The 22,873-nt window shown below is 39.7% G+C and overlaps 3 protein-coding genes across 5 annotated transcripts in view; 2 read left to right on the forward strand and 1 right to left on the reverse strand.

Annotated features, from left to right (window-relative positions):
- Window positions 1-1,131: 1,131 nt before the first annotated feature.
- On the forward strand, window positions 1,132-3,266 carry ccl20b (chemokine (C-C motif) ligand 20b). The gene is made up of 4 exons (XM_078280225.1): window positions 1,132-1,307; window positions 1,640-1,742; window positions 2,675-2,749; window positions 2,868-3,266. Exons 1-4 carry the CDS (start codon window positions 1,235-1,237, stop codon window positions 2,926-2,928), a joined length of 312 nt encoding a protein of 103 aa, XP_078136351.1. The 5' UTR covers window positions 1,132-1,234; the 3' UTR covers window positions 2,929-3,266.
- Window positions 3,213-10,666, reverse strand: LOC144536900 (uncharacterized). 3 transcript variants are annotated; one of them, XM_078280223.1, is made up of 4 exons: window positions 10,422-10,659; window positions 7,644-10,228; window positions 6,689-6,806; window positions 3,213-5,587 (listed from the first exon to the last, which is right to left on the reverse strand). In XM_078280223.1, the coding sequence occupies exons 2-4, from the start codon at window positions 10,174-10,176 to the stop codon at window positions 5,353-5,355; spliced, it is 2,886 nt and encodes a 961-aa protein (XP_078136349.1). In that variant the 5' UTR covers window positions 10,177-10,228; window positions 10,422-10,659; the 3' UTR covers window positions 3,213-5,352. The 3 variants fall into 3 exon arrangements, with proteins under 3 accessions (XP_078136349.1, XP_078136348.1, XP_078136350.1); XM_078280222.1 differs by having other exon boundaries at window positions 7,644-10,256; XM_078280224.1 differs by lacking the exon at window positions 3,213-5,587 and adding an exon at window positions 5,594-5,688 and having other exon boundaries at window positions 7,644-10,256; window positions 10,422-10,666.
- Window positions 10,667-21,498: 10,832 nt separating this feature from the next.
- Window positions 21,499-22,873, forward strand: part of cnksr2a (connector enhancer of kinase suppressor of Ras 2a) — a 62,413-nt gene continuing 61,038 nt past the window's right edge. Inside the window, 1 exon segment of the mRNA XM_078281152.1 lies at window positions 21,499-22,164. Within this exon segment, the coding sequence (XP_078137278.1) occupies window positions 22,101-22,164 (64 nt within the window). The 5' untranslated portion in view covers window positions 21,499-22,100.

Raw genomic sequence — 22,873 nt, forward strand, 5'->3', positions numbered from 1 at the left:
ACTGTAGATCTTACCCCAACATGTGGTAACATAATGAACAATCTCAAAGAGCATCAACCACACTTTTTGACATACAGCACAGTAAACGAAATGATGAACTCGTATCATAGAAGGTCTTATCATAGGGCAAAACAGTACTGTACTGCATGTATAGTTGTTTTTCTTTTGTATGCGTATACTGGTATGTACATAATGTGCATGTGTGCAATTTAATTTATGTACACGTGCATATCGAGATGCATTTACATTGTTCTTAATGATTGGGAAACTGGGAAAGAGAAACTAATCCAAACCCCCCACACACACAAAAGTTGCTGCAAGGCAGGCAGGCAGTTATTCAATAACTTATCAGGGGAAGTAAGGAGGAAAAAATTTACTCCTGCGGCTTAACTTTATGGCTGCTTTTTTAATTGCTACTGAATCATTATTGACCAAAGTGACAGTTAATGTTTTCATGTCTGACAATTTACATCATATTCAGATCCTTGCCACAATGTTCAGTGTTTAAAAAAATGTGAAATTTAAAAGCTGCATTAATTGTTGCTACCACATCCAGCAGACATGCAGCAAGCATTTGCAGTAGTCCAATATGTACTGTCCTTTAAGCTCTGGTTACTGTACCAAAGTTATTTTGTATACTTTTGAAAACATTTTTGTTTTTAAATAATCTGTCACTTAAATTGTAATGAAGTATATGTGTGTTTGTGGGCTGTAGCTGTGGTCAAGTTTAACTTGTCAATACATCTCTGGGTTGGCTGCCTTGGTGATGTTTTATTCTGCTGTTAAAGAGGTTTATTTATTTTAAGAGAATTTTCAATTTCTGTAGTTTAATAATACTCGCTGCACTTCTTTTGTCTGTTGTTTGCATTAATAGTCTAAGTTGTGTCCTCTGTTCTGGTTTGGCTTATTCTAGTGAGGCTACACTGAGTAAGGTGGTTGTATATTTATAACTGATATTCACTTGTATACACAGGCTGCAAATGTAACTTTTCTAATAGGACACGTGGACGAGGAAGCAGGCGTATTGTTGCTCTGGCTCTTTCCCAAATTTTAAACAATGGCACATGGCATTGCATAATTGCGAATACGGGAAAATCCCAGAGCCGCCCTACTTAAGGACAGACAAGCACTGCCTCTGTCACACATACCTTCAGGCACTTTACAGCACCTACTACTAAGCTACTACAGCAACACACTGAGACTGGCCGAGCCACCACTCCAGCTATAAGAAACCATGGCAAGCAGCAAAGTGTTTCTCCTGTGCTCCCTCGTCATCCTCACCACCTTCATCGGCACCACACAGTCAGGTGAGTCTTTCAGCTACTACTGATATTACATGTGCAGTGTCCTTTCTGTCATCTCTGACACATTTGGATGCATTTAGGAAATGAAATTGCCTTTTGCTTTGCATTATTGTAGTACATGAAGTGTCTGCAAATCAGATAGCTCTAACAAACAGTCCATACATAGAATCTAGGCCTATATTTCATTCCTGTATTGCATGGACCAAAAAGTTGCCAGTACCCTAATTCAGCAGTTGCATGACAACAACTATTTTGTTTAAATGTTGTTTTTCCAGCATCCAAATGAAAAGGTTGTGCATGCTGTATTTGTTTTAACAATTTGTGTGTCTTTACAGCAAGCTGTTGCCTGAGGTACGCCAGACGTCAGTTGCCATGCCAACGGCTGCTGGGCTACAGCCACCAGACCATCAAGAACTCCTGCGACATCAACGCCGTTATGTGAGTAAACGATTTGATGTCATGTCAGACTACAAATTCTGCAAATTCGAAAGTAACAGCAGCACAGGGAGCAGGTCATAAAGAGGTAGAAACAAAGCAGTCCGAAATCTGAATTGTGGTCTCACACACATATTACAATTACATATTACTTTATAGACAATGTAGGCCAGTTGAGCATTACATAAAATGTGCGGTATTACTTAGAATTGTGGCTTCAATAAACAATTAATTGTCATTATCGATTAATCTGCTGACTATTTTTGCGATTGAGCACAAGGTGGCATTATTAAAGGTCTTAAAAAAAATAAAAATGTACTTCATGATTGTGTTAGTGCAGTTGCAGACTTACATCTTAACTACCCACTAAATGTACCTGAAGTAGAAATGTGTGTGTGCAGTGCACTCAAGTTACTAAAAGTTTGGGCGGCTGAACAAAATAGGCCAAAACAAGAGGTTATACATAATCATTGATTCTGCTTTCTTTATCAATTCCTTATGTCGCAAACAAAGATACTGCGTGTGTGTGTGTGTGTAAAGGTATTTCAGTTTGGTCAAAAAAATGCTTTGACTGAAGTGAAAGCAAATAAATCCTTATTCTTTGAGTTCAGACGTTAGAAAGCAGGCACTAGATATGACTTAAAAAAGCATGAGCTGGTTAGCTTGTGTTTCTAAATTTCACTGTACTCTTTTGCTTGTGTTTCCCTGGCCATTAAAGTGTGACCGAAAATCATGAAGTGAAAGAAGGCGCGAGAATTAATAAATTGGAGTGCTGCAGGACTTTCTGCTCTCTCTCTGTTAATGTTGTACATATGTAGCTTTGAGGTTAATAATAAACAAACTGGAATGAGACCACAGGGGAGAACTGTAAGGTGTAATAAAGTGCATTCATGTGATGTGTCTCGTGTTGATCATTTCTTCCCTGTTTCCCACAGATTCCACGTTCCAGGGAGGTTTGTGTGTGCCGACCCTTCAACCAACTGGACTCAGAGAGGGATTAAGTGTTTGGAGTGAGTACACTCCTATGTCTCTCATGTGTTTAATGCCATTTTCTGTATATTATTTTCATTTGGCACTCTAACCAAACACTGAACCATATTAATGTTATGTTTCCATTTTTCTTTGTAGTCAAAGGAGGAGGAACAGTCAGATCCTCGCAAGCAGATCCCCAGGCAACACCACATCTTAATACAGCAGTTAATATCTGCAGCCCATGACTCTAATTTTAATGCATTCCCACACCCAAGAACCCTGATGGGGACTATGAAGTAATTTCATAGTATAGTAAAAGTAAAAAATTCTATTATATTTGATCATATTTGTTCTGTTTTATGAACAGGGGAGTGTAATATTCTTAATACATAGTAAACTGTACGCTGTAGAGTGTTTTCGAGAAGAATGTATATACTTTTGTAAAGTTTGTGTAAATAAGCTCTGAAATTTTGAGGCCAGAGAAAAGCAGTATGAAAGTGGGAGGTTTTCATTGTAATTTATTGTCAAAGAATTTATTAAAACGGATGTTAATAATACACGAGTCTGTCTATGTGGGTTTCACTGCATTAACCATATACACACATTTTATACCTTCAATACATTAATACATATACCTTTTCAGTTATATTTAAAAAAAAAAAAAAAACTTCAAATGAATATTTGACAATTTCATTTTAACTATATAGAACAAGTAATATTCATATTTGTTTTTAAATGTCACACAATTATAAAGCTGCTATACATTGCAAATGTCATCTTACTTTACAGTGATAAGTCGGTCAATAAAAGGTCAGAATTTCAACTAGAGTGCATTAAATCAAGATGAGCACTGTGAAATATGCAGATGTCATAATAGCAAGACAATAGGATATAAATAAAAAAAAACGTTTCTAGCCTATTTCTCAATGTTATAAAGTTGCAATTAAAAATGGATAATTCGAAATAGCAGATTCAGAAATACATGTCAGATTAGACAAGTTTACATTGTAAGCCCTTTAACATACATTGTTTCACTATAAATATCTACATGATTGTTAAAATCATCTTATTCCACACTGATTGTATCAAACACAATGTGTCACATTGTTCAAGCTACAAGACAAGTTTTTATGGCTGCACCATTACACCGAATCAAAAATATTCTAGATGTCTTGGGCATTATTTAATACACATTTATTTATTTATATATAATATAAAGAAAAAGTAAATCAAGTGGTCGCCTAACAACAAAGACTGATTTTTCAGCGTTTCAGAAAATGAGTTCTTATAAAGTCCTATAGTTGGGTTTCCAAGCGATGCCATTTACTAGTTTGCAGCCAGTTGCTTCATTTCTAAATATTGAAAATGTCCATATATACAGTATAAGCTATCATGACATTGTGGAAACATGTTTTCTACCCTCCTGCTGCACGCACAGCCACGATTGCAAATGGGGAAACCTGTCTATAGGAGTCAAATCAAACTGTGGCAGGTTAAAAAATTGGTAGCATCATTTTACACTTAACTGTTTGAAAAAATGAATCTGAAAGTGATTACTTTTATCAAGCTCAAACTGTTACTACAGGGACCTAGACACTGATGTTTTATTTGTCTAAAGTATTTTTGATGAGGCAAATATTTTCTGTTAGATCACAGTGTCTTACTCTATTCTATTCTGTGATATTTCTAATATTTTCTGTTACCCTTTTATTATCTACACTGCCCCATTAAAGAAGTAAAAGGCAGAGCTCACACACTCATGAAAAGACTACTTAGTCATAACGTGGTCTTTTTCCATGTCAGTTAGGCCAGAAAGAGAAGCTGTCCTAGTAATGTCATGTAATGCCAACATCCTCCTGCACAGTGGTGTAATGATAGTTGATGAGGTGCATGGGTGTACTACTAGATAAATGGGTAGGTTACTGAGGAGAAAGTGGGTATACTCTCCTATATATTCCAATGGATTTTTTGCTGATAGGTGGGTTTACTGTAAACCGCCAGAAAAAACAGGTGTGTATACCCGGTATATCTGTACTGTATACCGTATACCCTCCACTACACCAGTGTTCCTTCAGATATACTTTTGGAAATCTTGTAGTAATATAGTCTCGCATTGCCAGACTTTTCTCTACAGTGCTGTAGAGGAAGTCCTCACAACATTCCGGGATGGGAGAAAACGTGTTCTGTTTTTTTGGCATTTCTTTAAACCAATCACAATTGTCTCGGGCGGCGCTAAGCCACGGTCGGAGCAACGGTGCCTCTGCAAAATAGCCTTGGGAAGGAACTTGTTTTAGTGGAACATGTGTACGTTCAAAAGTAGTTTTAGTCGTGTAACAGAAAACTCAGATTGGACAGATAGTCTAGCTAGCTGTCTGGATTTACCCTGCAGAGATCTGAGGAGCAGTTAACCATAGTCCTCATAAATCCACTGGAGTTTAAAATTTCAACACAAAGAAAGCGGAAGGTAACGGACATCTGGCCGAAAAGAGTGACATCCGGCGGAATTTCCAGCTGCACCGGAGCAATCCTGGAAGTGGAATGTCGTGGATATAGACGAGCGGTAATACAAACCAACAAGAAGACTCAAAGCAATGGACTGTGGCTCTTAACCTCACTCAGAGAGGATTGTACTTCCTTTCCATCACGGTCTGTCCACCAGGAAGAAGCTGTTGTCTCCGAGATCTTCTCTGGTGTTCAGAGCCTGGCGCAGTTTCTCCCAGAACAGTTCAGGGTGCTCCTCTGCTTGAGGCAAGCTCAGGTAGGTTTTCTTCTTCAGCAGCTTCCTCATGCGGTAGTAAGGAGACAGATGAGTGGTCGGAATCTCCTCCAGAAACACCAGGATCAGCACGTCCTTCTGCTCATCGAACAGACGGAAGCTTCTCCGAGGAAAAAGATGGATGGATGAGGAAGAGGCCAACACCACTAATCATATTCTATGTCTTTATTTATCAACCAAATGTTTGCAGACCACAAGTTCCTAGATCCCAATGTGTATTCACAACCCCAAGGTTTTCGATTGACAATGATCAAACAGAACAAATGAGAACAAAATTTAAGTTAGTTATAAGAAATAATGTTTGCCTCTTCCTCAAAGTTTCAGACTTGTTTTAGGTTGAACATTATGGTTACGGTGTTCATTATGACAGTGACAACATGGTTTTCGAGAGCATAAAACTCTACCTTTAATTTTGGTTCAGTATCTACAAAAGTCAAAGTGTGTTTCCATTCACTTCCGCTTCAGTAAATAAAACTGAATTTTCAAAATTTGAAATTACCCAGACATATTGCAAACTTTTTTTAAAACTTCTGTCTAAGGCAAGGCCGTAAGCATGAAGTGAACATTGGGGGGTGGGGGGGACCAAATTTGCATAGTTGCCTGTTGTAGAATAGCAATATATTAGCCTATCAATATACTGGGGGGACATTTTGAGCATATTTAAATATTGGGGGGGATGTGTCCCCTTCAATATATATTAGGATTACTGCCTTGGTCTGAGGTATAAAAGTTTCAGATCAACGTGAAACGGCAAAGTACAATGGAATTATTCATCTGTTCATTTCGATGAACCTATTCACAAAATAGTAGTGAATGCACATTCATTTGCATTTGCTCACTGGCAATTCGGCTAAAATGTGCACTACATTTGGATGGAAACTTCATTTAAGACATTGTCATGTATGAACAAACAAATAGGAGAGAGCAGTACTCAGTAAAACATAGTTTCCATTGACTGTGTTAGAAATGGCTGTGGGATAAACTAGACCTGTTCATTTTCCCCCCAATGGCTTCGTATTGAAACTCTAAACAGTAGACTAAACACAACAGTTCATGTAAATGGCATAACTATAAAGACCCCACTATTATGCATTATAAGCATATCCAGTGTCAGTCAAATCACACAAACTCGCTTCATACAGAGTAAATGAGGTTGTTATATTGCCATGTGTCAACTCAGGGAAGTTTAAAGTCATGTTACCTGGCCACCTGCATCTCTCTGGAGCACCACTCACTCTCAAGGTATCTGCGACTGATCACACAGATGGTCTTCCTGCTTCTATAGATGGCATCCGTGATGTTGTCTATGATGGGTTTACCTGAGGAAGAGAAAAGGAAAAAGGAGAAGAAAAGGGTCAGTAAATATAATCTGTATTCTCCTCATTAGTTCCTCTGATGGTGCTGTACAACAAGTACTATGGTGACACCCTCTGGTGTATAGATGAAAGTACAAAACAACTGTTAAGGCTTATGCACATGAAAGTAACATGTACCTTTTTCTGTTGTAAGACACGGATAAAACAATTCCTGCTGGCCAGTTCTCCATGGTATACTGATCACCAGAAACATTGACATGGTATTGTGGTATTTGGTATTGGTGGTATTGGTATTTGGCCATACATCAAAGAATTGGACAAATTAAAACTTAGACTACATGAAACGTTAAGGGATCTCATGCGTGCATCAAATTACCGAGATCAACAACTATTTAATGTATTACCATGAAGGAAACAGCTACTGAGATATTTCTGTCCAGATGACTTCCTCAGTTGAGTTTGTTTCTCCTATCTACCTCTCTGTTCCTCACGCCCCTGCCCCGATATCTCTATTATTGCCATTCTCCAAATGTCCACCAGATGCCCTCAGACTTTCCTCATTGGTCATCTTACTCCCACAAAAAAACTGATCAGAAAATGTAACGAAAATGTAACGGAACGTTGTAGAAATGTAGTGGAGTAGAAAGTATAGATAATTGCTGCAAAATGTAACGAAGTAAAAGTCAAAAGTATGCACTATTGATTCTACTTAAGGAAAGTACAGATACATGAAACATGTACTTAAGTACAGTAACAAAGTATTTGTACTTTGTTACATTCCACCACTGACTAGCATGGCTAAAACATTTGTTTAACACCAGGGGCAAAGGGCAGTCTCACCTGGCTCGAAGTCTCGATGGTGCAGACACAATCTCCAGCCCTGCTCCCCTTCCAGTTTTGGCAACAGCTCTCTGATGACCCATGGCTCATCATGGATGTTGTAGGAGATGAAGGCATCATACTGATCATCATAAGCTTGCTTGTTTTTATGCTTTGTCTCAAAGAGCAAAGCCAAGAAGAGGTAGTATCCGTAGGCCAGCTGCCACCTCAGGAAATGGTAGGTGAAGGACACCACCATGAACAGGAGGATTGTAAATGTGGTGGAGATATAGTAGATAAATCCAGTGTCCACTGTGCATGACCCGACCTCTAAGTCCAACAGTTTCGTATTTTTGAGGTCTGGAGGATAGTTGCACACAAAGTTGTAGGCATCAAAAACTTGTGTTTGTGTGTTTTTTAATGCCCACTTTTTGAACCAGCCGTTATCGCAGGCACAGGTGAAGCTGTTGCCTTGAAGATCCAAATAAACAAGAGCTGGTGTGGAAGTGAATATTTCCTCAGTTAAAATTGAATATTCATTCTTTCTTGCCTGCAAGAACTCCAGCTTAGTTAGTTTGGCATCTATAAGGAAATCTAGAGACCAAAGACTTGTTCTTGATATGTAGAGGCTTTTAAGGCTTTGAATTGGGGAAAACAATTCCGGAGAAAGCTCCTTAAGGTCATTTGAGCTAATGTCGAGCGTTTGCAGTCGAGGCGTGTAATTAAACGTCTCATTGGCCAGGGATAGAAGTTGAATGTTCCTGGCACTGAAATCCAAAAGATTAGTCAAACCTTGCAGGAAGTTGCTAGGCAGCTTGGACTTCCCCCTGCTGTGCTGTCCAGGAATAGCCAATGTCTCCAGACGGGACAGCTGAGAAAATGGTGGATCAGGCAAAGGTGAACTGTCGGAGTATTTAATGTGATTGTCCCTCAAATCTAATCTTATTAAATTTATCAGATGATTGAAACCCCCTTTGTCTAGTGCAGTTTTTTTAATATCATTTGATTGCAGCTGAATATCGGTAAGCTTTGTCAATCCAATAAAAGACCCATTTTCAACTTCCTCTATTTGATTTTCATGTAATGACAAGTTCTGGAGGGATTGCAAGCCCATAAATTCCCCATGTTTAATGGCGGTCAGTTTATTTCCATTCAAACGCAGTTGTTTAAGATTGGGCAAGTACTTTTTGAAAGCACCGTTTAATTTGGAGATGGTGTTGTTCTGTAGCTTTAAAACTTGCAATCGTATTAAATCCTTGAAAACACACTCTTGTAGAGCTGAGATAAAATTCTGATGAAGGCTGAGCTGTCTGAGCTTTGTCAGATTGGCAAAATCATTACATTTAAGTGTGCTGATGTTATTCTTGCTGAGATCCAGCTCTTCAAGCATTGGTAGATTCCTCAAAGCAGCTGGAACAGATGTGAGTTTGTTGTGACTCAGACTCAAGATCCTTAAACTGTGAAGAGATCTGAAGGCCTGGTCTTCAATACATCGTATTACATTGTCTGATAAATCGAACTGTTTTACGTTAATACACAACTGGAAGAAATTTGAACGGACGTAAAAGAGTCTGTTCCATTGAAGTTGGAGTGTGGACAACGTTGGGATGGTGCAGGAAATGTTGATTAGCGCTGAAAGATTTGTAGGTTTCATTGCATTCATCCTCAGAGAAGTCAGTGAGGAGTTGAAGGTGTCTCGTAATGTTTTCATGTCATCAGAAGTTATTTGAAGCCCGCTAATATCAAGAGTAGACACTTGACTAAGAAAAGTCTTGTTGTGCACGTCCCATTTCATGTGTAGCTTTTTAGAAGAGCCGCCGATGTTTAACCAGGCGAGATTTGGAAAAACATCTGCAGTGATCCTAAAGACTGCAATCGGATTTTGAGACAAATCAAGGGAAGCAAGTTTTAGTGAGCTGTTTGTCAGTTCCCACGACTGAAAAGTGGTCAAATCGTTGTTTTTGACTACCAGCTCCCGTAGATTTGGCAGATGCTGTAGTATAGTATGAACTTGTGTTATGTGGTGCAGTTTGTTGTTGGAGATGTCCAAAAATGTCAAACTTGTCAAGGACTTAAAAGAGGTGGATGACACTGATCTGATGTGATTTCTGTACAATCTGAGCTCTGTGACGTTGCTCAAACCATCAAAAAGATCATCTCGAAGTTGAACAAGTCTATTATTATTTAGATTTAACTTCTTGAGGGAAATCAGATTGGCAAAGGTGCCTGGATCTATCTGGTTAATTAAATTGCGTTTCAGGTCTAACTGCGTCAAAACTGATAGAGTTTTGAAATCTGATGCTTGTATTATTTGAATCTTGTTCACAGACAAGTCTAAACCATTCACCGTTGAGGGAATATCTTCTGGAACCGATTTGAGTTTACTCCCGGAACATATGGCGACATTATAACTGATTCGGCAATACTTCAGTGAAAATCCTGTGACCGGAACAACAAAATTGCTGATATTTAGCAAGAGAAAAATAACACTTAGTTTAAAACATCCGGAGCCTCCTTTTGGCATCGTTTTGTCCTCTTTCACTCCACGACCCATTTCAAAATCTTCTTTAGAACAAGGAAATGCAGTTTCTCAACATATAGTCCACCTGATAAATCAAAATGCAGAAGAGGATTCTGAAAATCCAAAAAAACAAAGACCGTCAAGGACAGTAACAAACAACAAACACTCCGAATGATATCATAAACGTTCACCACATGTAGGTGCAGTATCTAAGCTTAGACAGTTTATTTTACCTCATTATAAATGATCAAGACTCAGTAATGGTTTCTGATACTCACTATGTCACACGAAGAAGAGCTGATTAATCACTGATGTCGTATCCGTGGAGTGCTGTAGTTTAATTATCTTCCTTTGTTCGAATAAAATGTTCCTCTCAGATCAAAAGGGTGCAAATGATATATCTTACCATGTAATACACAGTGTACATGAGAAACATGTTGGCCTCGAGCCTAAACATCTTTCCTCTGCCTGTCGCCTCTGTCCTCTTTCGTGCGAGGAAGAGTGAGGAAGTGAGAGTAGAAGGCAGGGCGGGCTTGTCATCACCAGAAACAGACTTTCTTAGATGTACTGTATGTTGAAGCCTTTCAGCTTTTATTAATTAGTTTTCTCAGGATGAGAGAAGGATGCTGAATTCACCATCATCTACAGTGTAGATTTTGATAATATTGTATGTAAACAACCATTAATACATTCCTGAGAGAAATTTAGAAGACCTCTAATAGGTCTAAGATTTTAATGTTAATACCCTTTATGCAAATTAGTAAGCCAAACTCTATTTCCTCTTTTACTTATTTTTAATGTCTCAAACAGGGAGTTGCTGTTTTAGTCACTTGCTCTAAAAAGAAACCTAAACTAATGACTGACGCAAATCCAGTGAGAAAATGACCACAACATAACCAACACTTCCTCTTCTCTGCTGTCTGGTAGATAGCTAGAAATCTCCATAAGCCAGAGAAAGGTTGAGACATTTGTATTGCTCAAATTCATTAAAGGTCCCATGGCATGAAAATGTCACTTTGTGAGGTGGCTAGAAATGGCGATAGTTGTAAACCAAGTCCTGGGTTTCCTGCTCTGCCTTTGAGAAAATGAAAGCTCAGATGGGCCGATCTGGAATCTTGCTCCTTATGACGTCATAAGGAGGAAGGTTACCTCCCCTTTCTCTGCTTTGCCCGCCCAGAGACTTTGGCCCCCCCATGAGAAAGAGAGAGAGGGACATCATGGCTTTCAAACGAACAAAGTGGCAGTTGGCCAAGGCCACATCCCCACCCTCCATCTTGCCCCCCCTCTCTCCTCCTCAATAGCTACAGACACAGAAATGGCACATCCTAAGGAAAGCTCATTGTGGGACTGGCTCTAGTGGCTGTAATTCTGCACCAAGGCTGAATTTCAGGAAAGAGACTTCAGATACAGTATTAGGGGACACCTAAGGTCTATATAATTACATCCAAAAAGCACCATGTCATGGGACCTTTAAAGCAACATGAGGTAGCCTCGTGGTGTATTAGTAAACAGGTGTGGGGGAGACTAAGGCCTGTACTACAAATCAAGATCAACATGTCCTGGATTTATTTCTACGGTGGCCCTGAAGTGCAAATCACAACAGCAAATCGAAAAACGCAACAGCAAATCATAAAACACAACGGCAAATAGGAAAACACGACAGAAAATAGGGAAACACGACAGCAAATATGAAAACACGACAACAAATATGAAAACACGACGGCAAATATGAAAACACGACAGTAAATATGAAAACTTGAAATGAAATGAAATTTTAAAACACAACGGCATTAACTTCTACCGGAAAAGGTAGGGCCTATCTAGCAGAGGACGGAGCCTCCTGACGGACTGTCTGTCTTTTAACAGGAAGGAGAGGTGAAAAACACAGAAAAGCGCCTACTTTTAACAGAGACAGTCCATCTGTCCAATCAGGAGGCTCCGTCCTCTGCTAGATAGGCCCTACCTTTTCTGGTAGAAGTTAATGCTGTTGTGTTTTATGATTTGCTGTCGTGTTTTCCTATTTGCTGTCGTGTCTTCCTATTTGCTGTTGTGTTTTCATATTTGCTGTTGTGTTTTTCCTATTTGCTGTCGTGTTTTCCTGTTTGCTGTCGTGTTTTCATATTTGCTGTCGTGTTTTCCTATTTGCCGTTGTGTTTTATGATTTATTGAAGTGTTTTCCTATTTTTTGTCGTGTTTTCATATTTGCTGTTGTGTTTTCATATTTGCTGTCATGTTTTCCTATTTGCCGTTGTGTTTTATGAATTGCTGTTGCGTTTTTCTATTTGCTGTTGTGATTTGCACTTCAGGGCCACCGTATATTTCAGTTACCCGGCTTCACCAAACCTAACAACCGTGGTCCCCGCATAAGCTGTGTCACGACGGTGGTTATCAACTAGTTCAATCAACCCATGGTGTTTGCGCAGCATGACTAATCGCAAACATCTACCAGAGCCGCATATTTCACATAAGAAGAGGAAATTATAATTCTGCATAAATATGAATAACACAGACACGTTTCTGCTTCCTAAAACAGGAAGGAAAGCTGGCAAAAAATTTACGCTGTTAATGCGTAAATCACAACACTCACTTCCCCATCAGTCAGGCGCAAGATCTGACCACAGTTACACTTGTGCTTTCTATAAACTGTCGTTGCTTCAGTCTATTATTTCAGGGCAACCCTGGCAGTGGTAAGCGATCGTGAGAGCAAATAAAAAATATAAAAACATAATTCAAACCGATGTGCGCATTGGCAACGCACGGCTCAAGAAGCTAACAAAGATACGTAATTCCCTCCGTTAAAAAAAATCTATATCTTTCATAACAATCCCCATCAATGAATGTTAACGGGGTTGTCGGTCTCTAAATGTTTTAACTTTTATGAGCGCACCTCTCTCTCTCTCTCCGCGCACCGAGCTCCACCGGCTCTTCTAAGAACGGTGACGCCGTTATCAATCGAGTATTGATTGGTCAGTTGGCGGTGCTTTAACACCGGTTGATCTCTACTCTCCAACTTAACCTGCTCCCGACCAGGTTAGGTGTTCAGCATAAGTTACCACGGCGATTTAACCCGGTAACAAGTGATCCACCGTCGTGATACACAAAACCCTGGGTTGAACCTGAAGTTACCTCGTTCTTGCTTCGTAGTACAGGCCTTAGTAGGTGTGAGCTTGAGTAATTACACTGACGGTAATTAGTTTTTGTGTGATGCTCAAGGTGGGTTCAAAGCCGACTGATTTCAGACAAGGATTACAATATTATCAGCTTTCAAAGTAAACATTTCAGTTGTGATAACCTTGAAGTATTGAGATAATTTACTCAAATAAATGTAGTATTGCCACAGTCCAAGTTCTGCATTTAAAAGTAGAAGTAAAAGTACAAAAGTATAAGCATCAAAATATACTTAAAATACAAAGAAGTACTCATTATGGAGCAGAATGATCTATTTAAGAATAATATAGATTATATATTTGCAATAATTACATATGAGTTGAATTTATTTTGTATCAGTAATCTGAATCTGCAAAGTAATTAGTAACTAAAGCTGATAAATAAATTCAGTGAAAAAGAATATTTGATTGCCCCAAAAATGTAGTGAAGTAGAAGTATAAAAACAGAATTGCAAGTACTTGAGTAAATGTGCTTACATTCTCCCATACAAACCTTGCCAGTCAAGTGACTGAGTCCTGAAAATGTACAACCCTTTGACGTTGATCCTTCTGAAACTACTGTGAGTTCTTTTGTAAACAGTTTGAGCTGGAAAAATTTTATAAGCCAGAAATTTGAGGAGTAGAATGCCAAGACTTTGCTGAGTCATTAGTGTTACTTTAAAAGGTGACACTTTACTTAAATGTAGCTACATAAGAGTGACTAGCAGTGTAATGAATACATGACACTGTCATGACAAAGTCATGACACATGAACCCTAACCCTAACCCCCTAACCATAACCCTAACCATAACCATAACCCCTAACCCCCCCTAACCCTAGCCCTAACCATACACCTAACATTAACATAATCCTAACCCTAACAATAACCCTAACATAACCATAACCCCTAACCCCCCCTAACCCTAGCCCTAACCATACACCTAACATTAACATAACCCTAACCCTAACCATAACCCTAACATAACCATAACCCCTAACCCCCCCTAACCCTAGCCCTAACCATACACCTAACATTAACATAACCCTAACCCTAACCATAATCCTAACCATAACCATAACCCTAACCATAACTTGTCATGACAAAAACCAAATGACACTTACTAAAAGAAGCGTTATGTCATAAACATTTATGACTTGTTTATAATGTTTATGACATGTTCATGACAGTGTCATGTCACTTTTATGTAGATAGCTTCAAGTAAAGTGTAACCCTTTAAAATGTAGATATACAGTCAAATTGGTTGCCTGGCATCGCTGGACTAATTCACAAATGCGTATCTGCCAGATCAAATAAAACATAAGCTTGTAGATTCATCTGGTTTCCAGGCTAGCCTGTTGGTGCAATAGCTAAAATAAATTCCATTTTGAGTTAACAGTATTTCAAAATGCTAATTGTGTCAGGAGGGACGTTTTGCTTCTCTATGCCTGATTGACAGTTGAGTCATCTTGCTTCAGAACATAACGTAATTTAACTTTCTTAATGTTTGCAAAACATATGCTATTGCACAATTAGCCAAATGTTTTTATTTGTATCTAAAAATAATGAACTACATGTAAATGTGTTGTAATATTTGGTCATTTTGTATGCAGAGAATAAGACAAGCCAGCAGTACATAAAAAAATAAAGTGTCATTTTGTTGAGGGACCCTGTAACATCAGTGTGGGAAAATGTATGTTTTATGAATGCTCTTATATTCTTTAATCCCCTTATCACAGTTTATGATGTCCATTCCTGTAAAGTGGTTAAAGATTGTGAACAGTGCAATACCATGCAAGCAGCCCACAGAAAGACACAAATCCTCTTGAAACACAATACTTAACACTACTTCAAAGGTGAACTGTACCTTGCTTGCATTCCAATTTAGTGATTTGTATGAATTTCACAAGTCCAGTGAGGGTGTAATGTTTGGTAAGACTTGATTTCTGCATTTGGCTCTTCAGTCTGTTCTTTATGCTAAAGCTAACTGGCTGCTGGTTCTAGCTTCACATTTAGCATACAAACATGAGACTGGTATCGATCTTCTCATCCAACTCCCGGAAGAAAATGAATAAGCTAGCATGCTCACAGTGACAACAGCGCTGCATTCAAATGGGGTCGGGTTTACCTTGTTCGCTCATTAAAGTGACCAGATTTCTGAGACAAAATCCCGGGACATTTTCAGCTCAGAAGCGTAAATACCTCCAAAACAGGTAATGTTTTTTATCTTTGTAAACTTAAAACAGGGACATTGCCCCCGGGGAGTCAGTAGACCTAGAGCTGCACTGGGGCACAAGCCCCCCTGGGGGGGGTCCATGGGCATGCTCCCCTGTAAGAAAATGTTGTCTATTTTAACGTTTAAATGCATCACTCTGGTGCACTTCAGAGGTTAGACTTGATAATTCTTATCTATGGATGAAAATATTTGTGCTGTAGCCTGAACTATTTTGCACTTCAGAATTTTAACCATGCACACACAGATGGAATAGTCTTTTCTTCATATTTTTGCATTAATGTCACTAGGAAGCATACCAGTAGAAATATATATTCATGTTTGTAAGCTGGGAGGAGGCCTCGGGGGAGACCCAGGACTAGGTGGAGGGATTATATCTCTAACCTGGCCTGGGAACGCCTCGGGATCCCCCAGTCGGAGCTGGTTAATGTGGCCCGGGAAAGGGAAGTTTGGGGTCCCCTGCTGGAGCTGCTACCCCCGCGACCCGACCCCGGATAAGCGGATGAAGATGGATGGATGGATGTTTGTAAGTGGGATTGTCTGGAATCTGGCAATATAATAACCACTATGGTGGGATACTCTGGCTAAGCAATTTACAAAAATATCTGTGCTGACATAAATAGTTTACATGAGAATACATTATAATTTTAGCTCAAAGTTGGAGACCATGTAGAAATTTGTTGCAATTTCAAAACCTGATTACCCGGGAACCACTTGTTGTACCGATGCATGTGTTGAGTGAAGAGTTTGTGAGATATTTCACAGAGAGTAATGGGTGTGCAGGTGTTTTTTGTCTGTTGGTGTTCTACCACGGATGTTCTTCCTCCACTACCCACGGTGAAAGAGGAATTGTAGAGCGTACAGAAAGCTATTGCCTCATCATGACCTGGCCATATAAATGGAAATTATCTCAATATATTGTCATTAACCTGACAATTTCTTTTCTTGGAGAGAGACATTATTGCGTCTTGTCTTTCTAGCTTTCTTCACTGTATGCACTTTTAACTTTTTCTTGTCCTCTGTTCACTTGTATTCCTTTTCTTTTATCCCTTCACTGTTCTCTCCCTTAGTTTCTCACTCTCTTCTCACTGCCCTTTCTTGCTCTTATCTATTTCACTCGTCTTCCTGTCCAGTCTTGCACCTGTCTTTCCTTTCCACTCTCCCTCCAAGGACCAAAGCAAAACAATCTGACTGATTTTGTGAACTAATTACTGTTAGTCCTCAATTCCTGATAAATAAATACCATGTTAAGTATGTTATGTTAAACAATGACATTTCAGAATCACCCCCCACACATAATTGATTCACTGATATAATATGTCAAGAAAACTTTTGTGTTCAATGAGAAATAGGCAAGCAATCTACTGTAGGCCTATTGACATCAACAATGTCAAATGAATGGCAAGGGAGTAGGATCGGCAGTTCAACATCAACAACAGTTGTAATCAACATTTGCTCGCTGAACCAGCCAGCCAGCCAGCCAGCCAGAGATAGTCATTCATGACAGGCTGGCAACCTAATGCAGCTGGCACAATTTTGTGATGAATAGTTTAATAAGTCCGCACTCTGTTAAGAGGTTTCATTTAATTTAATGACAAGTTACCAAGTAGCCTACCTCAAAGTAGCTAGCTCAAGTGAAACTGAAATGTCATTATAGTACAACTGTGTGCCGTAGTAGTAGTTAATTGTCAGTTGTACCACTGCTAATAATGTTAGCAATAGCTATTGCAAATTGTAGATCATACACAGCCTACACATATAGGTTAAACGTTAAATAATATATAACATAGATAATAAACAATAACACTTAGGCTACAAGAACACCTTTGGTTTACCTATCCTATGATATATTGTACTACTCATATTGTTAACATGAATCAATAGCATGTTATTCAAAAGCTTGCTAAGCACTCAACATATATCAGTTAGCGATATTGTACTACTCACACTTGTCAGAACTAGCTGGCTGAATGAATGAATGAATGAATGAATTCATTAATGAATGAATGAATGAATGGATGGATGAAAGAAGCCCACTGTAGCCGTCTCGCAAAGGGCAAAGATTCTTCTTACCGCGCTGCCAGAAATATGGACATTCTAGAACATCTCTGAGCTTTGAGCAGCGCTTGCTCTGGCTGTCTTGAGCCTGCGCGTGTAGGGTGCGCAACCATACGTTTGGTCACTCTTTTCTTTCTTTCATTCCAATTTCGGGTCTGTCAGTCACAGTGAAAACAGGGGACATTTCCGGGGACAGCTCCAGCCAGAGACCGGAAACCGGGGACGTCTGGTCACCCTACGCTAGTTTGCTAAATTGTTAGCTAATAGCTAACTTCTTTGCCGTTGCCTAGCAGCGGTGTTCTTAGGACTTAACTACTTCAACACCAAGTACAACGTGTACACGACTTCACATTCATAACCATTAGCTTGAGTTCCATTTAAAGTTTAGGAACAGTATAAAGTTTCTTAGTTCACTGTGTTTGCCTGCTAACATTTGATAATTAATTAGCAATGAAGCCAACATATAGCTGAGGGAATTATTTTGACCTGCAGTTTGCAATAGATGAAAGGTCAGGAAAATATCTGTACCAGCTTTCATGGCAATCTATGCAATTGTTATTGAGACTTTTTACTAAAAATTAAAATAAATCAATCAGGGTGATGCTAGAGAAAAAGTCAGGGGATCACCAAAGTCAGTAGGTTTCATCTTCACCTCGGCCAGGAGAAAACATAGCAAAAATCAGAGGATTAAAGTCCAGCCATGACTTAGGAAACTATTGCTTTTATTTCCAGCAGGTTTAACCCCACTTCAAAATTTCTCGAGTAACATCAGATACTTGAGTCCCAAAAAAAAAAAAAAAAAAAAAAAGAATAGGCTTCATTACACAAGTTCTCAGGTCTCTGCAATAGCTCCCAGTGTGTCAAAAGCCATTTTCCGACCAAGTAGTTACAGGAACTTAGTTATAGGAAAAGTCCACTTCTAAACAGATCTACTAACTACTCTCCCCCAAAACCGTTTTTCCAAGTGACCATAGGAACTATAGGAGGGGTAAGGGAGTGATGCAAGCACGGCAACATTCTATAGCGTTAAAATCAGAAAACAAATACACCAAAAAAAGTATGAACTAAAAACTAAATCTAATGTATATAGCATATTTGTCATAATTTAAACAAGTCTCCCGAAGAGAAACGGGTATGTGTGTGTGACGGCCGGTGTGTGACTCCGAAAAGGCAGTTAACCACAGGTTCCCGTTAATCTTATGATGAAATGTGTTGTGATATTTAAACAAAGAACCGTCAACGGCGAAATAAAAGCCTCTTATTTACGAGACCGGTCTTAGAGACCTCCAGCTTACAGCGGGGTCTCTGAGCATGACTGGCCGAGTAACAAGCTAGCGGCCCCGGCAGGTGCCTGCTGGCTTGTGCCTCACTTCATGGAGCCTCTCAACTCCAAAAACTTTGAAGCAAATTGTCAATTCGGCATTAATTTTCGCAAGACTGCCTATATTCGAAATCTAAACAGTTACTTTCTCGCCTAAAATGTTGTCAGAAGTGAATTTAGTGATGAATAAGATGGCGAAAATTGTTAAAATTGTCCCGTTGTTGGTCTGTCTGTACCAGAAACCCGACCCTTGTTGAACTAGGTTCCTATGCTGAAAAGGGAACAGCGAAAATACCCTGCCCTGAAGTAGGAGCTGAAAGAGTTACAGGAACTGCGTTCAGAGGAACTTAAAAATCTCCAAATTGGTCCAGTCGAAACACGAGAAAAAAAGGGTTCTAGGAATTTTATGTTGTATTTTTGCAGTGAGAGAACTGTTTCTCATCATGTGACCAACGTCAACAACACTAGTCACCAGCAGAGGTCTCTATTGGGACACAAAACTGTAGCCGTCACTGCTTTACAGGCTTTATACTGTCTGTGCATATATCCACCTACAGAGATCACGCTGCACTGACTCAAATGGAAAGATCTGATTTAATCTTCAGTACTTGTATCTTTTCCCTTTGTTATTACTGAACTGTGTGTGCAATACACTGAAATGTAATGTGTGGGTGTGTGAAATGCTTTAAGGGCAAATAGGTTCTACTTTAACACACACACACACACACACACACACACACACACACACACACACACACACACACACTACAATGCAGGCAATGAATCTTGAATGATTTGATTAAATTGAATAATGTTCTAATCATAGCTACTTTCATTATATGATCACACTGACTGAAATTACAATGTTAACTTATCCCCCCACTGGTAAACATTAATATGTATAAGAATTCATTTAATGTGGCTATAGGAACAGCTTTATTCACTAATCATACAGGAAACATTACAGTGTGCAGTGCTGGAGTTAAAAAATACACAGGATACACAGGAAAAGGAAACAAGATCTTCGTTTAAGGGAGAATCCTCCTAAATTCCCAGAGTTGACAGTGCAGTGATTTTTTAGGATTAAACTGATGGCGTAAATAGTATAAGATTGTGAGTGTTTAGTCAGTGAAAAGATCCCAAAGGGTTTATTCAACGAAATTACAAAAACAATATTCTCTGACTTAAGCTTTTTGCTGGCACCTCGATACAATGACACTGTTTCTGGAAAAAGATGTTGATGCTGAAAAGCTTGTTGAATGGTGGAGGAAAAATCTCACAGGTGGAATTAGGTGAACCGACCCATTAACAATGTACTGTGTGTACAAAAACGGAAATACGGCTCCGTTTTTTCCGTTTATTCGTTTTTGATTTGAAACGAAAATTGAAAAAAAAAACGTGCTATTTCCGTTTGTTCATTTCGTGGTTCAAACGAAAAAACAAACTATCAAAATGTACACGTACCCTTCTGTATAGGCTTTTTTCATGCAGGACATTGTAATGTCACAGGAAATATCATAGTCACGCTGTCATGGCTTATCGGGAACACCTGCACCTTTTCTATTATAACAAGTCAAAATGTCGGCTGTCAAAAAGGCCTGTTGCATTGATTGTAAGTTGCAATCGACCGTCAGATTTTTTTTTATGAAACTTGTCATGAGACACAAGAGAGATGAGAGAGATATATTTTCTCTGCAGACAATGTTACATGACTCACAGTTGGCGCACTTCTATGGCTCAGAGGGGAAAGTCTCCCAGTTTATTCATTGGAACAAAATGTGCCGAAAAAAAGAAAAAAAACACAATATTACACCTGAACAGCTGCAGTGTAGGCTACTGACGGCAAAAAAAATATATAAAAAAAACATGTAAAAAATGCAAATGATGGCATCTTGGTGGACTAGAGGTCTCAATACATGCCATAACTGCGACGTCTCCAGTACAAATCCAGCTGGAGACTTTTTTATGCATGCTACCCACGTTGTTTACTCAGGCCTACTCTTTCAAGTAAAGACAAAATGTTCTCAACATAATCTAAGAGTCTACAACCACACTAGTTGATTGGTGAGGCTGTCAATTTCAGTGGTCAACTTTTAAAGTACTAGACCACCAAAGTTAGTAGGCCTACTCTTCACCGTCTGGGGACCATTGATGTCTGGACTCCTTTCAAGGTACAGCATTGCCCCCAACTGGCCAAAACAAAATTCCTATTTTATTATTGCAAGTTTTAAGGAGAAGGTTGAATTATATGAAAACAGGTAAACTCTCTGCATCTATCTATAAGAAAGAAAGAAAGAAAGAAAGAAAGAAAGAAAGAAATGGTTTTGAGGGTACAAAGAAATGATCTGTGGCGATGGAGAGGTTCACACACACACCCACACACACACACACACACACACACACACACACACACACACACACACACACACACACACACACACACACACACACACTTACACACTTATACGGCCTAATTAAACATCTTCTGAGAATCTTTTTCCATCATATCTGCATGATTCCATCGCTCCAGAGGGAAATACACTGATATGTGCGCGCGGAGCCACCCACGAGGCGCGTGCACGGTTTAATCATATCTAGAGAGAGAGAGAGAGAGAGAGAGAGAGAGAGAGAGAGAGAGAGAGAGAGAGAGAGAGAGAGAGAGAGATAGATAGATGCTGTCGGGTGTTGTGTCCGGTGTGACTTATCTATCCTACTCTGCTGCTGTCGGTAACGGACCGGCTGCGCACAAACCTACACTCCTCTCTATCTTTGTCACACACACACACACACACACACACACACACACACACACACACACACACACACACACACACACACACATACTCACTCACACACATAATCCAGGAGGACCGGACTGGCGCACTGGAAAGACAGGAGGGAAGAGAGGGAAAGGGACATATGTCAGACCAAATCGAGCAGAGGAATGTACCGGATTCCGCTGCACACACGTCCGGGCTGTCCCGCACTAAGGGCTGCGCTGCGTTAAGGGGACACGACACCGGGCTGAGCAAGGGGCAGGAGGACCGAACCGGGATAGTGTGAAAAATAAGTCACCTGGCTGCGGAGGGAGGGGAGGAAGGGAGGAGTGCTTGAGGGGAGCTGTGCCCTGCTGACAGAGCTTTGTTTTGGGTTAACAACACCTCTTGCGCGCAACGGAGAGTCGGCGCAAAGTTTCCTCGATGGCGCTGGTGATGGAGCCGGTTAGCAAATGGAGCACGAGCCAGGTGGTGGACTGGATGAAAGGTAGACTATAGAAACACACACACACACACACACACACACACACACACACACACACACACACACACACACACACACACACACACACACACACACACACACACACACAATCTGAGTGATCATGACTGATAATGATGAAGGGGAGAAAGAGGCTGGCAAGATGCTGCATGGGAGGTGTGTGTGTGTGTGTGTGTGTGTGTGTGTGTGTGTGCCCATACATCATCCTGGCACCTGATGATCAGTGGGTGATGATGTAATGTTTGAGTGACAGGAGGGAAACCAACCAAACTTCACTGCTGACAGCAGGGGAGGGTTTAAGAACTTTTGAATGGGGGGGGGTTTGAATCAAAGAAGTGGGGGGGGTCCTTAGCAATCATAAACTGTAGGCTGGCATTATAGATAGTTACATGGTTTATTCAGTGTAATAAATGAATGCCAAATAAATAACGTTAAATATTCTTATATGAAATCATCTCAATTAATAGCTGCTATTTGTAATAATAGACATCATTGACATGAGACAGCCCCTGGACACAGGCACATAAAACCCCCCACCCCTCCTAGGAGAAATACCCCCAAAATGAAAGAGACACAAAACACAGTAGTCATTTTATGTCTTAATGAAGTAATTTTGCATCTCTTTCTGGCTGTTTTGTGGTCATTTCATGTCTCTTTGTGATGTGGCTGCAACATAAGTCTTTTGTTGCTGTGA

Source organism: Sander vitreus, chromosome 22 (assembly GCF_031162955.1).
Source record: "Sander vitreus isolate 19-12246 chromosome 22, sanVit1, whole genome shotgun sequence".
Taxonomy (NCBI): domain Eukaryota; kingdom Metazoa; phylum Chordata; class Actinopteri; order Perciformes; family Percidae; genus Sander; species Sander vitreus.

Coding starts and splice junctions, on each gene's coding strand:
- LOC144536900 (XM_078280223.1), bottom strand. CDS start 10,176: ATGGGTCGTGGAGTGAAAGAGGACAAAACGATGCCAAAAGGAGGCTCC. Junction 6,807..7,643: donor CCATCGAGACTTCGAGCCAG/GTGAGACTGCCC, acceptor TCTCTTCCTCAG/GTAAACCCATCATAGACAAC. Junction 5,588..6,688: donor AGAGAGATGCAGGTGGCCAG/GTAACATGACTT, acceptor TCCTCGGAGAAG/CTTCCGTCTGTTCGATGAGC.
- ccl20b (XM_078280225.1), top strand. CDS start 1,235: ATGGCAAGCAGCAAAGTGTTTCTCCTGTGCTCCCTCGTCATCCTCACC. Junction 1,308..1,639: donor CATCGGCACCACACAGTCAG/GTGAGTCTTTCA, acceptor GTGTCTTTACAG/CAAGCTGTTGCCTGAGGTAC. Junction 1,743..2,674: donor TGCGACATCAACGCCGTTAT/GTGAGTAAACGA, acceptor TGTTTCCCACAG/ATTCCACGTTCCAGGGAGGT.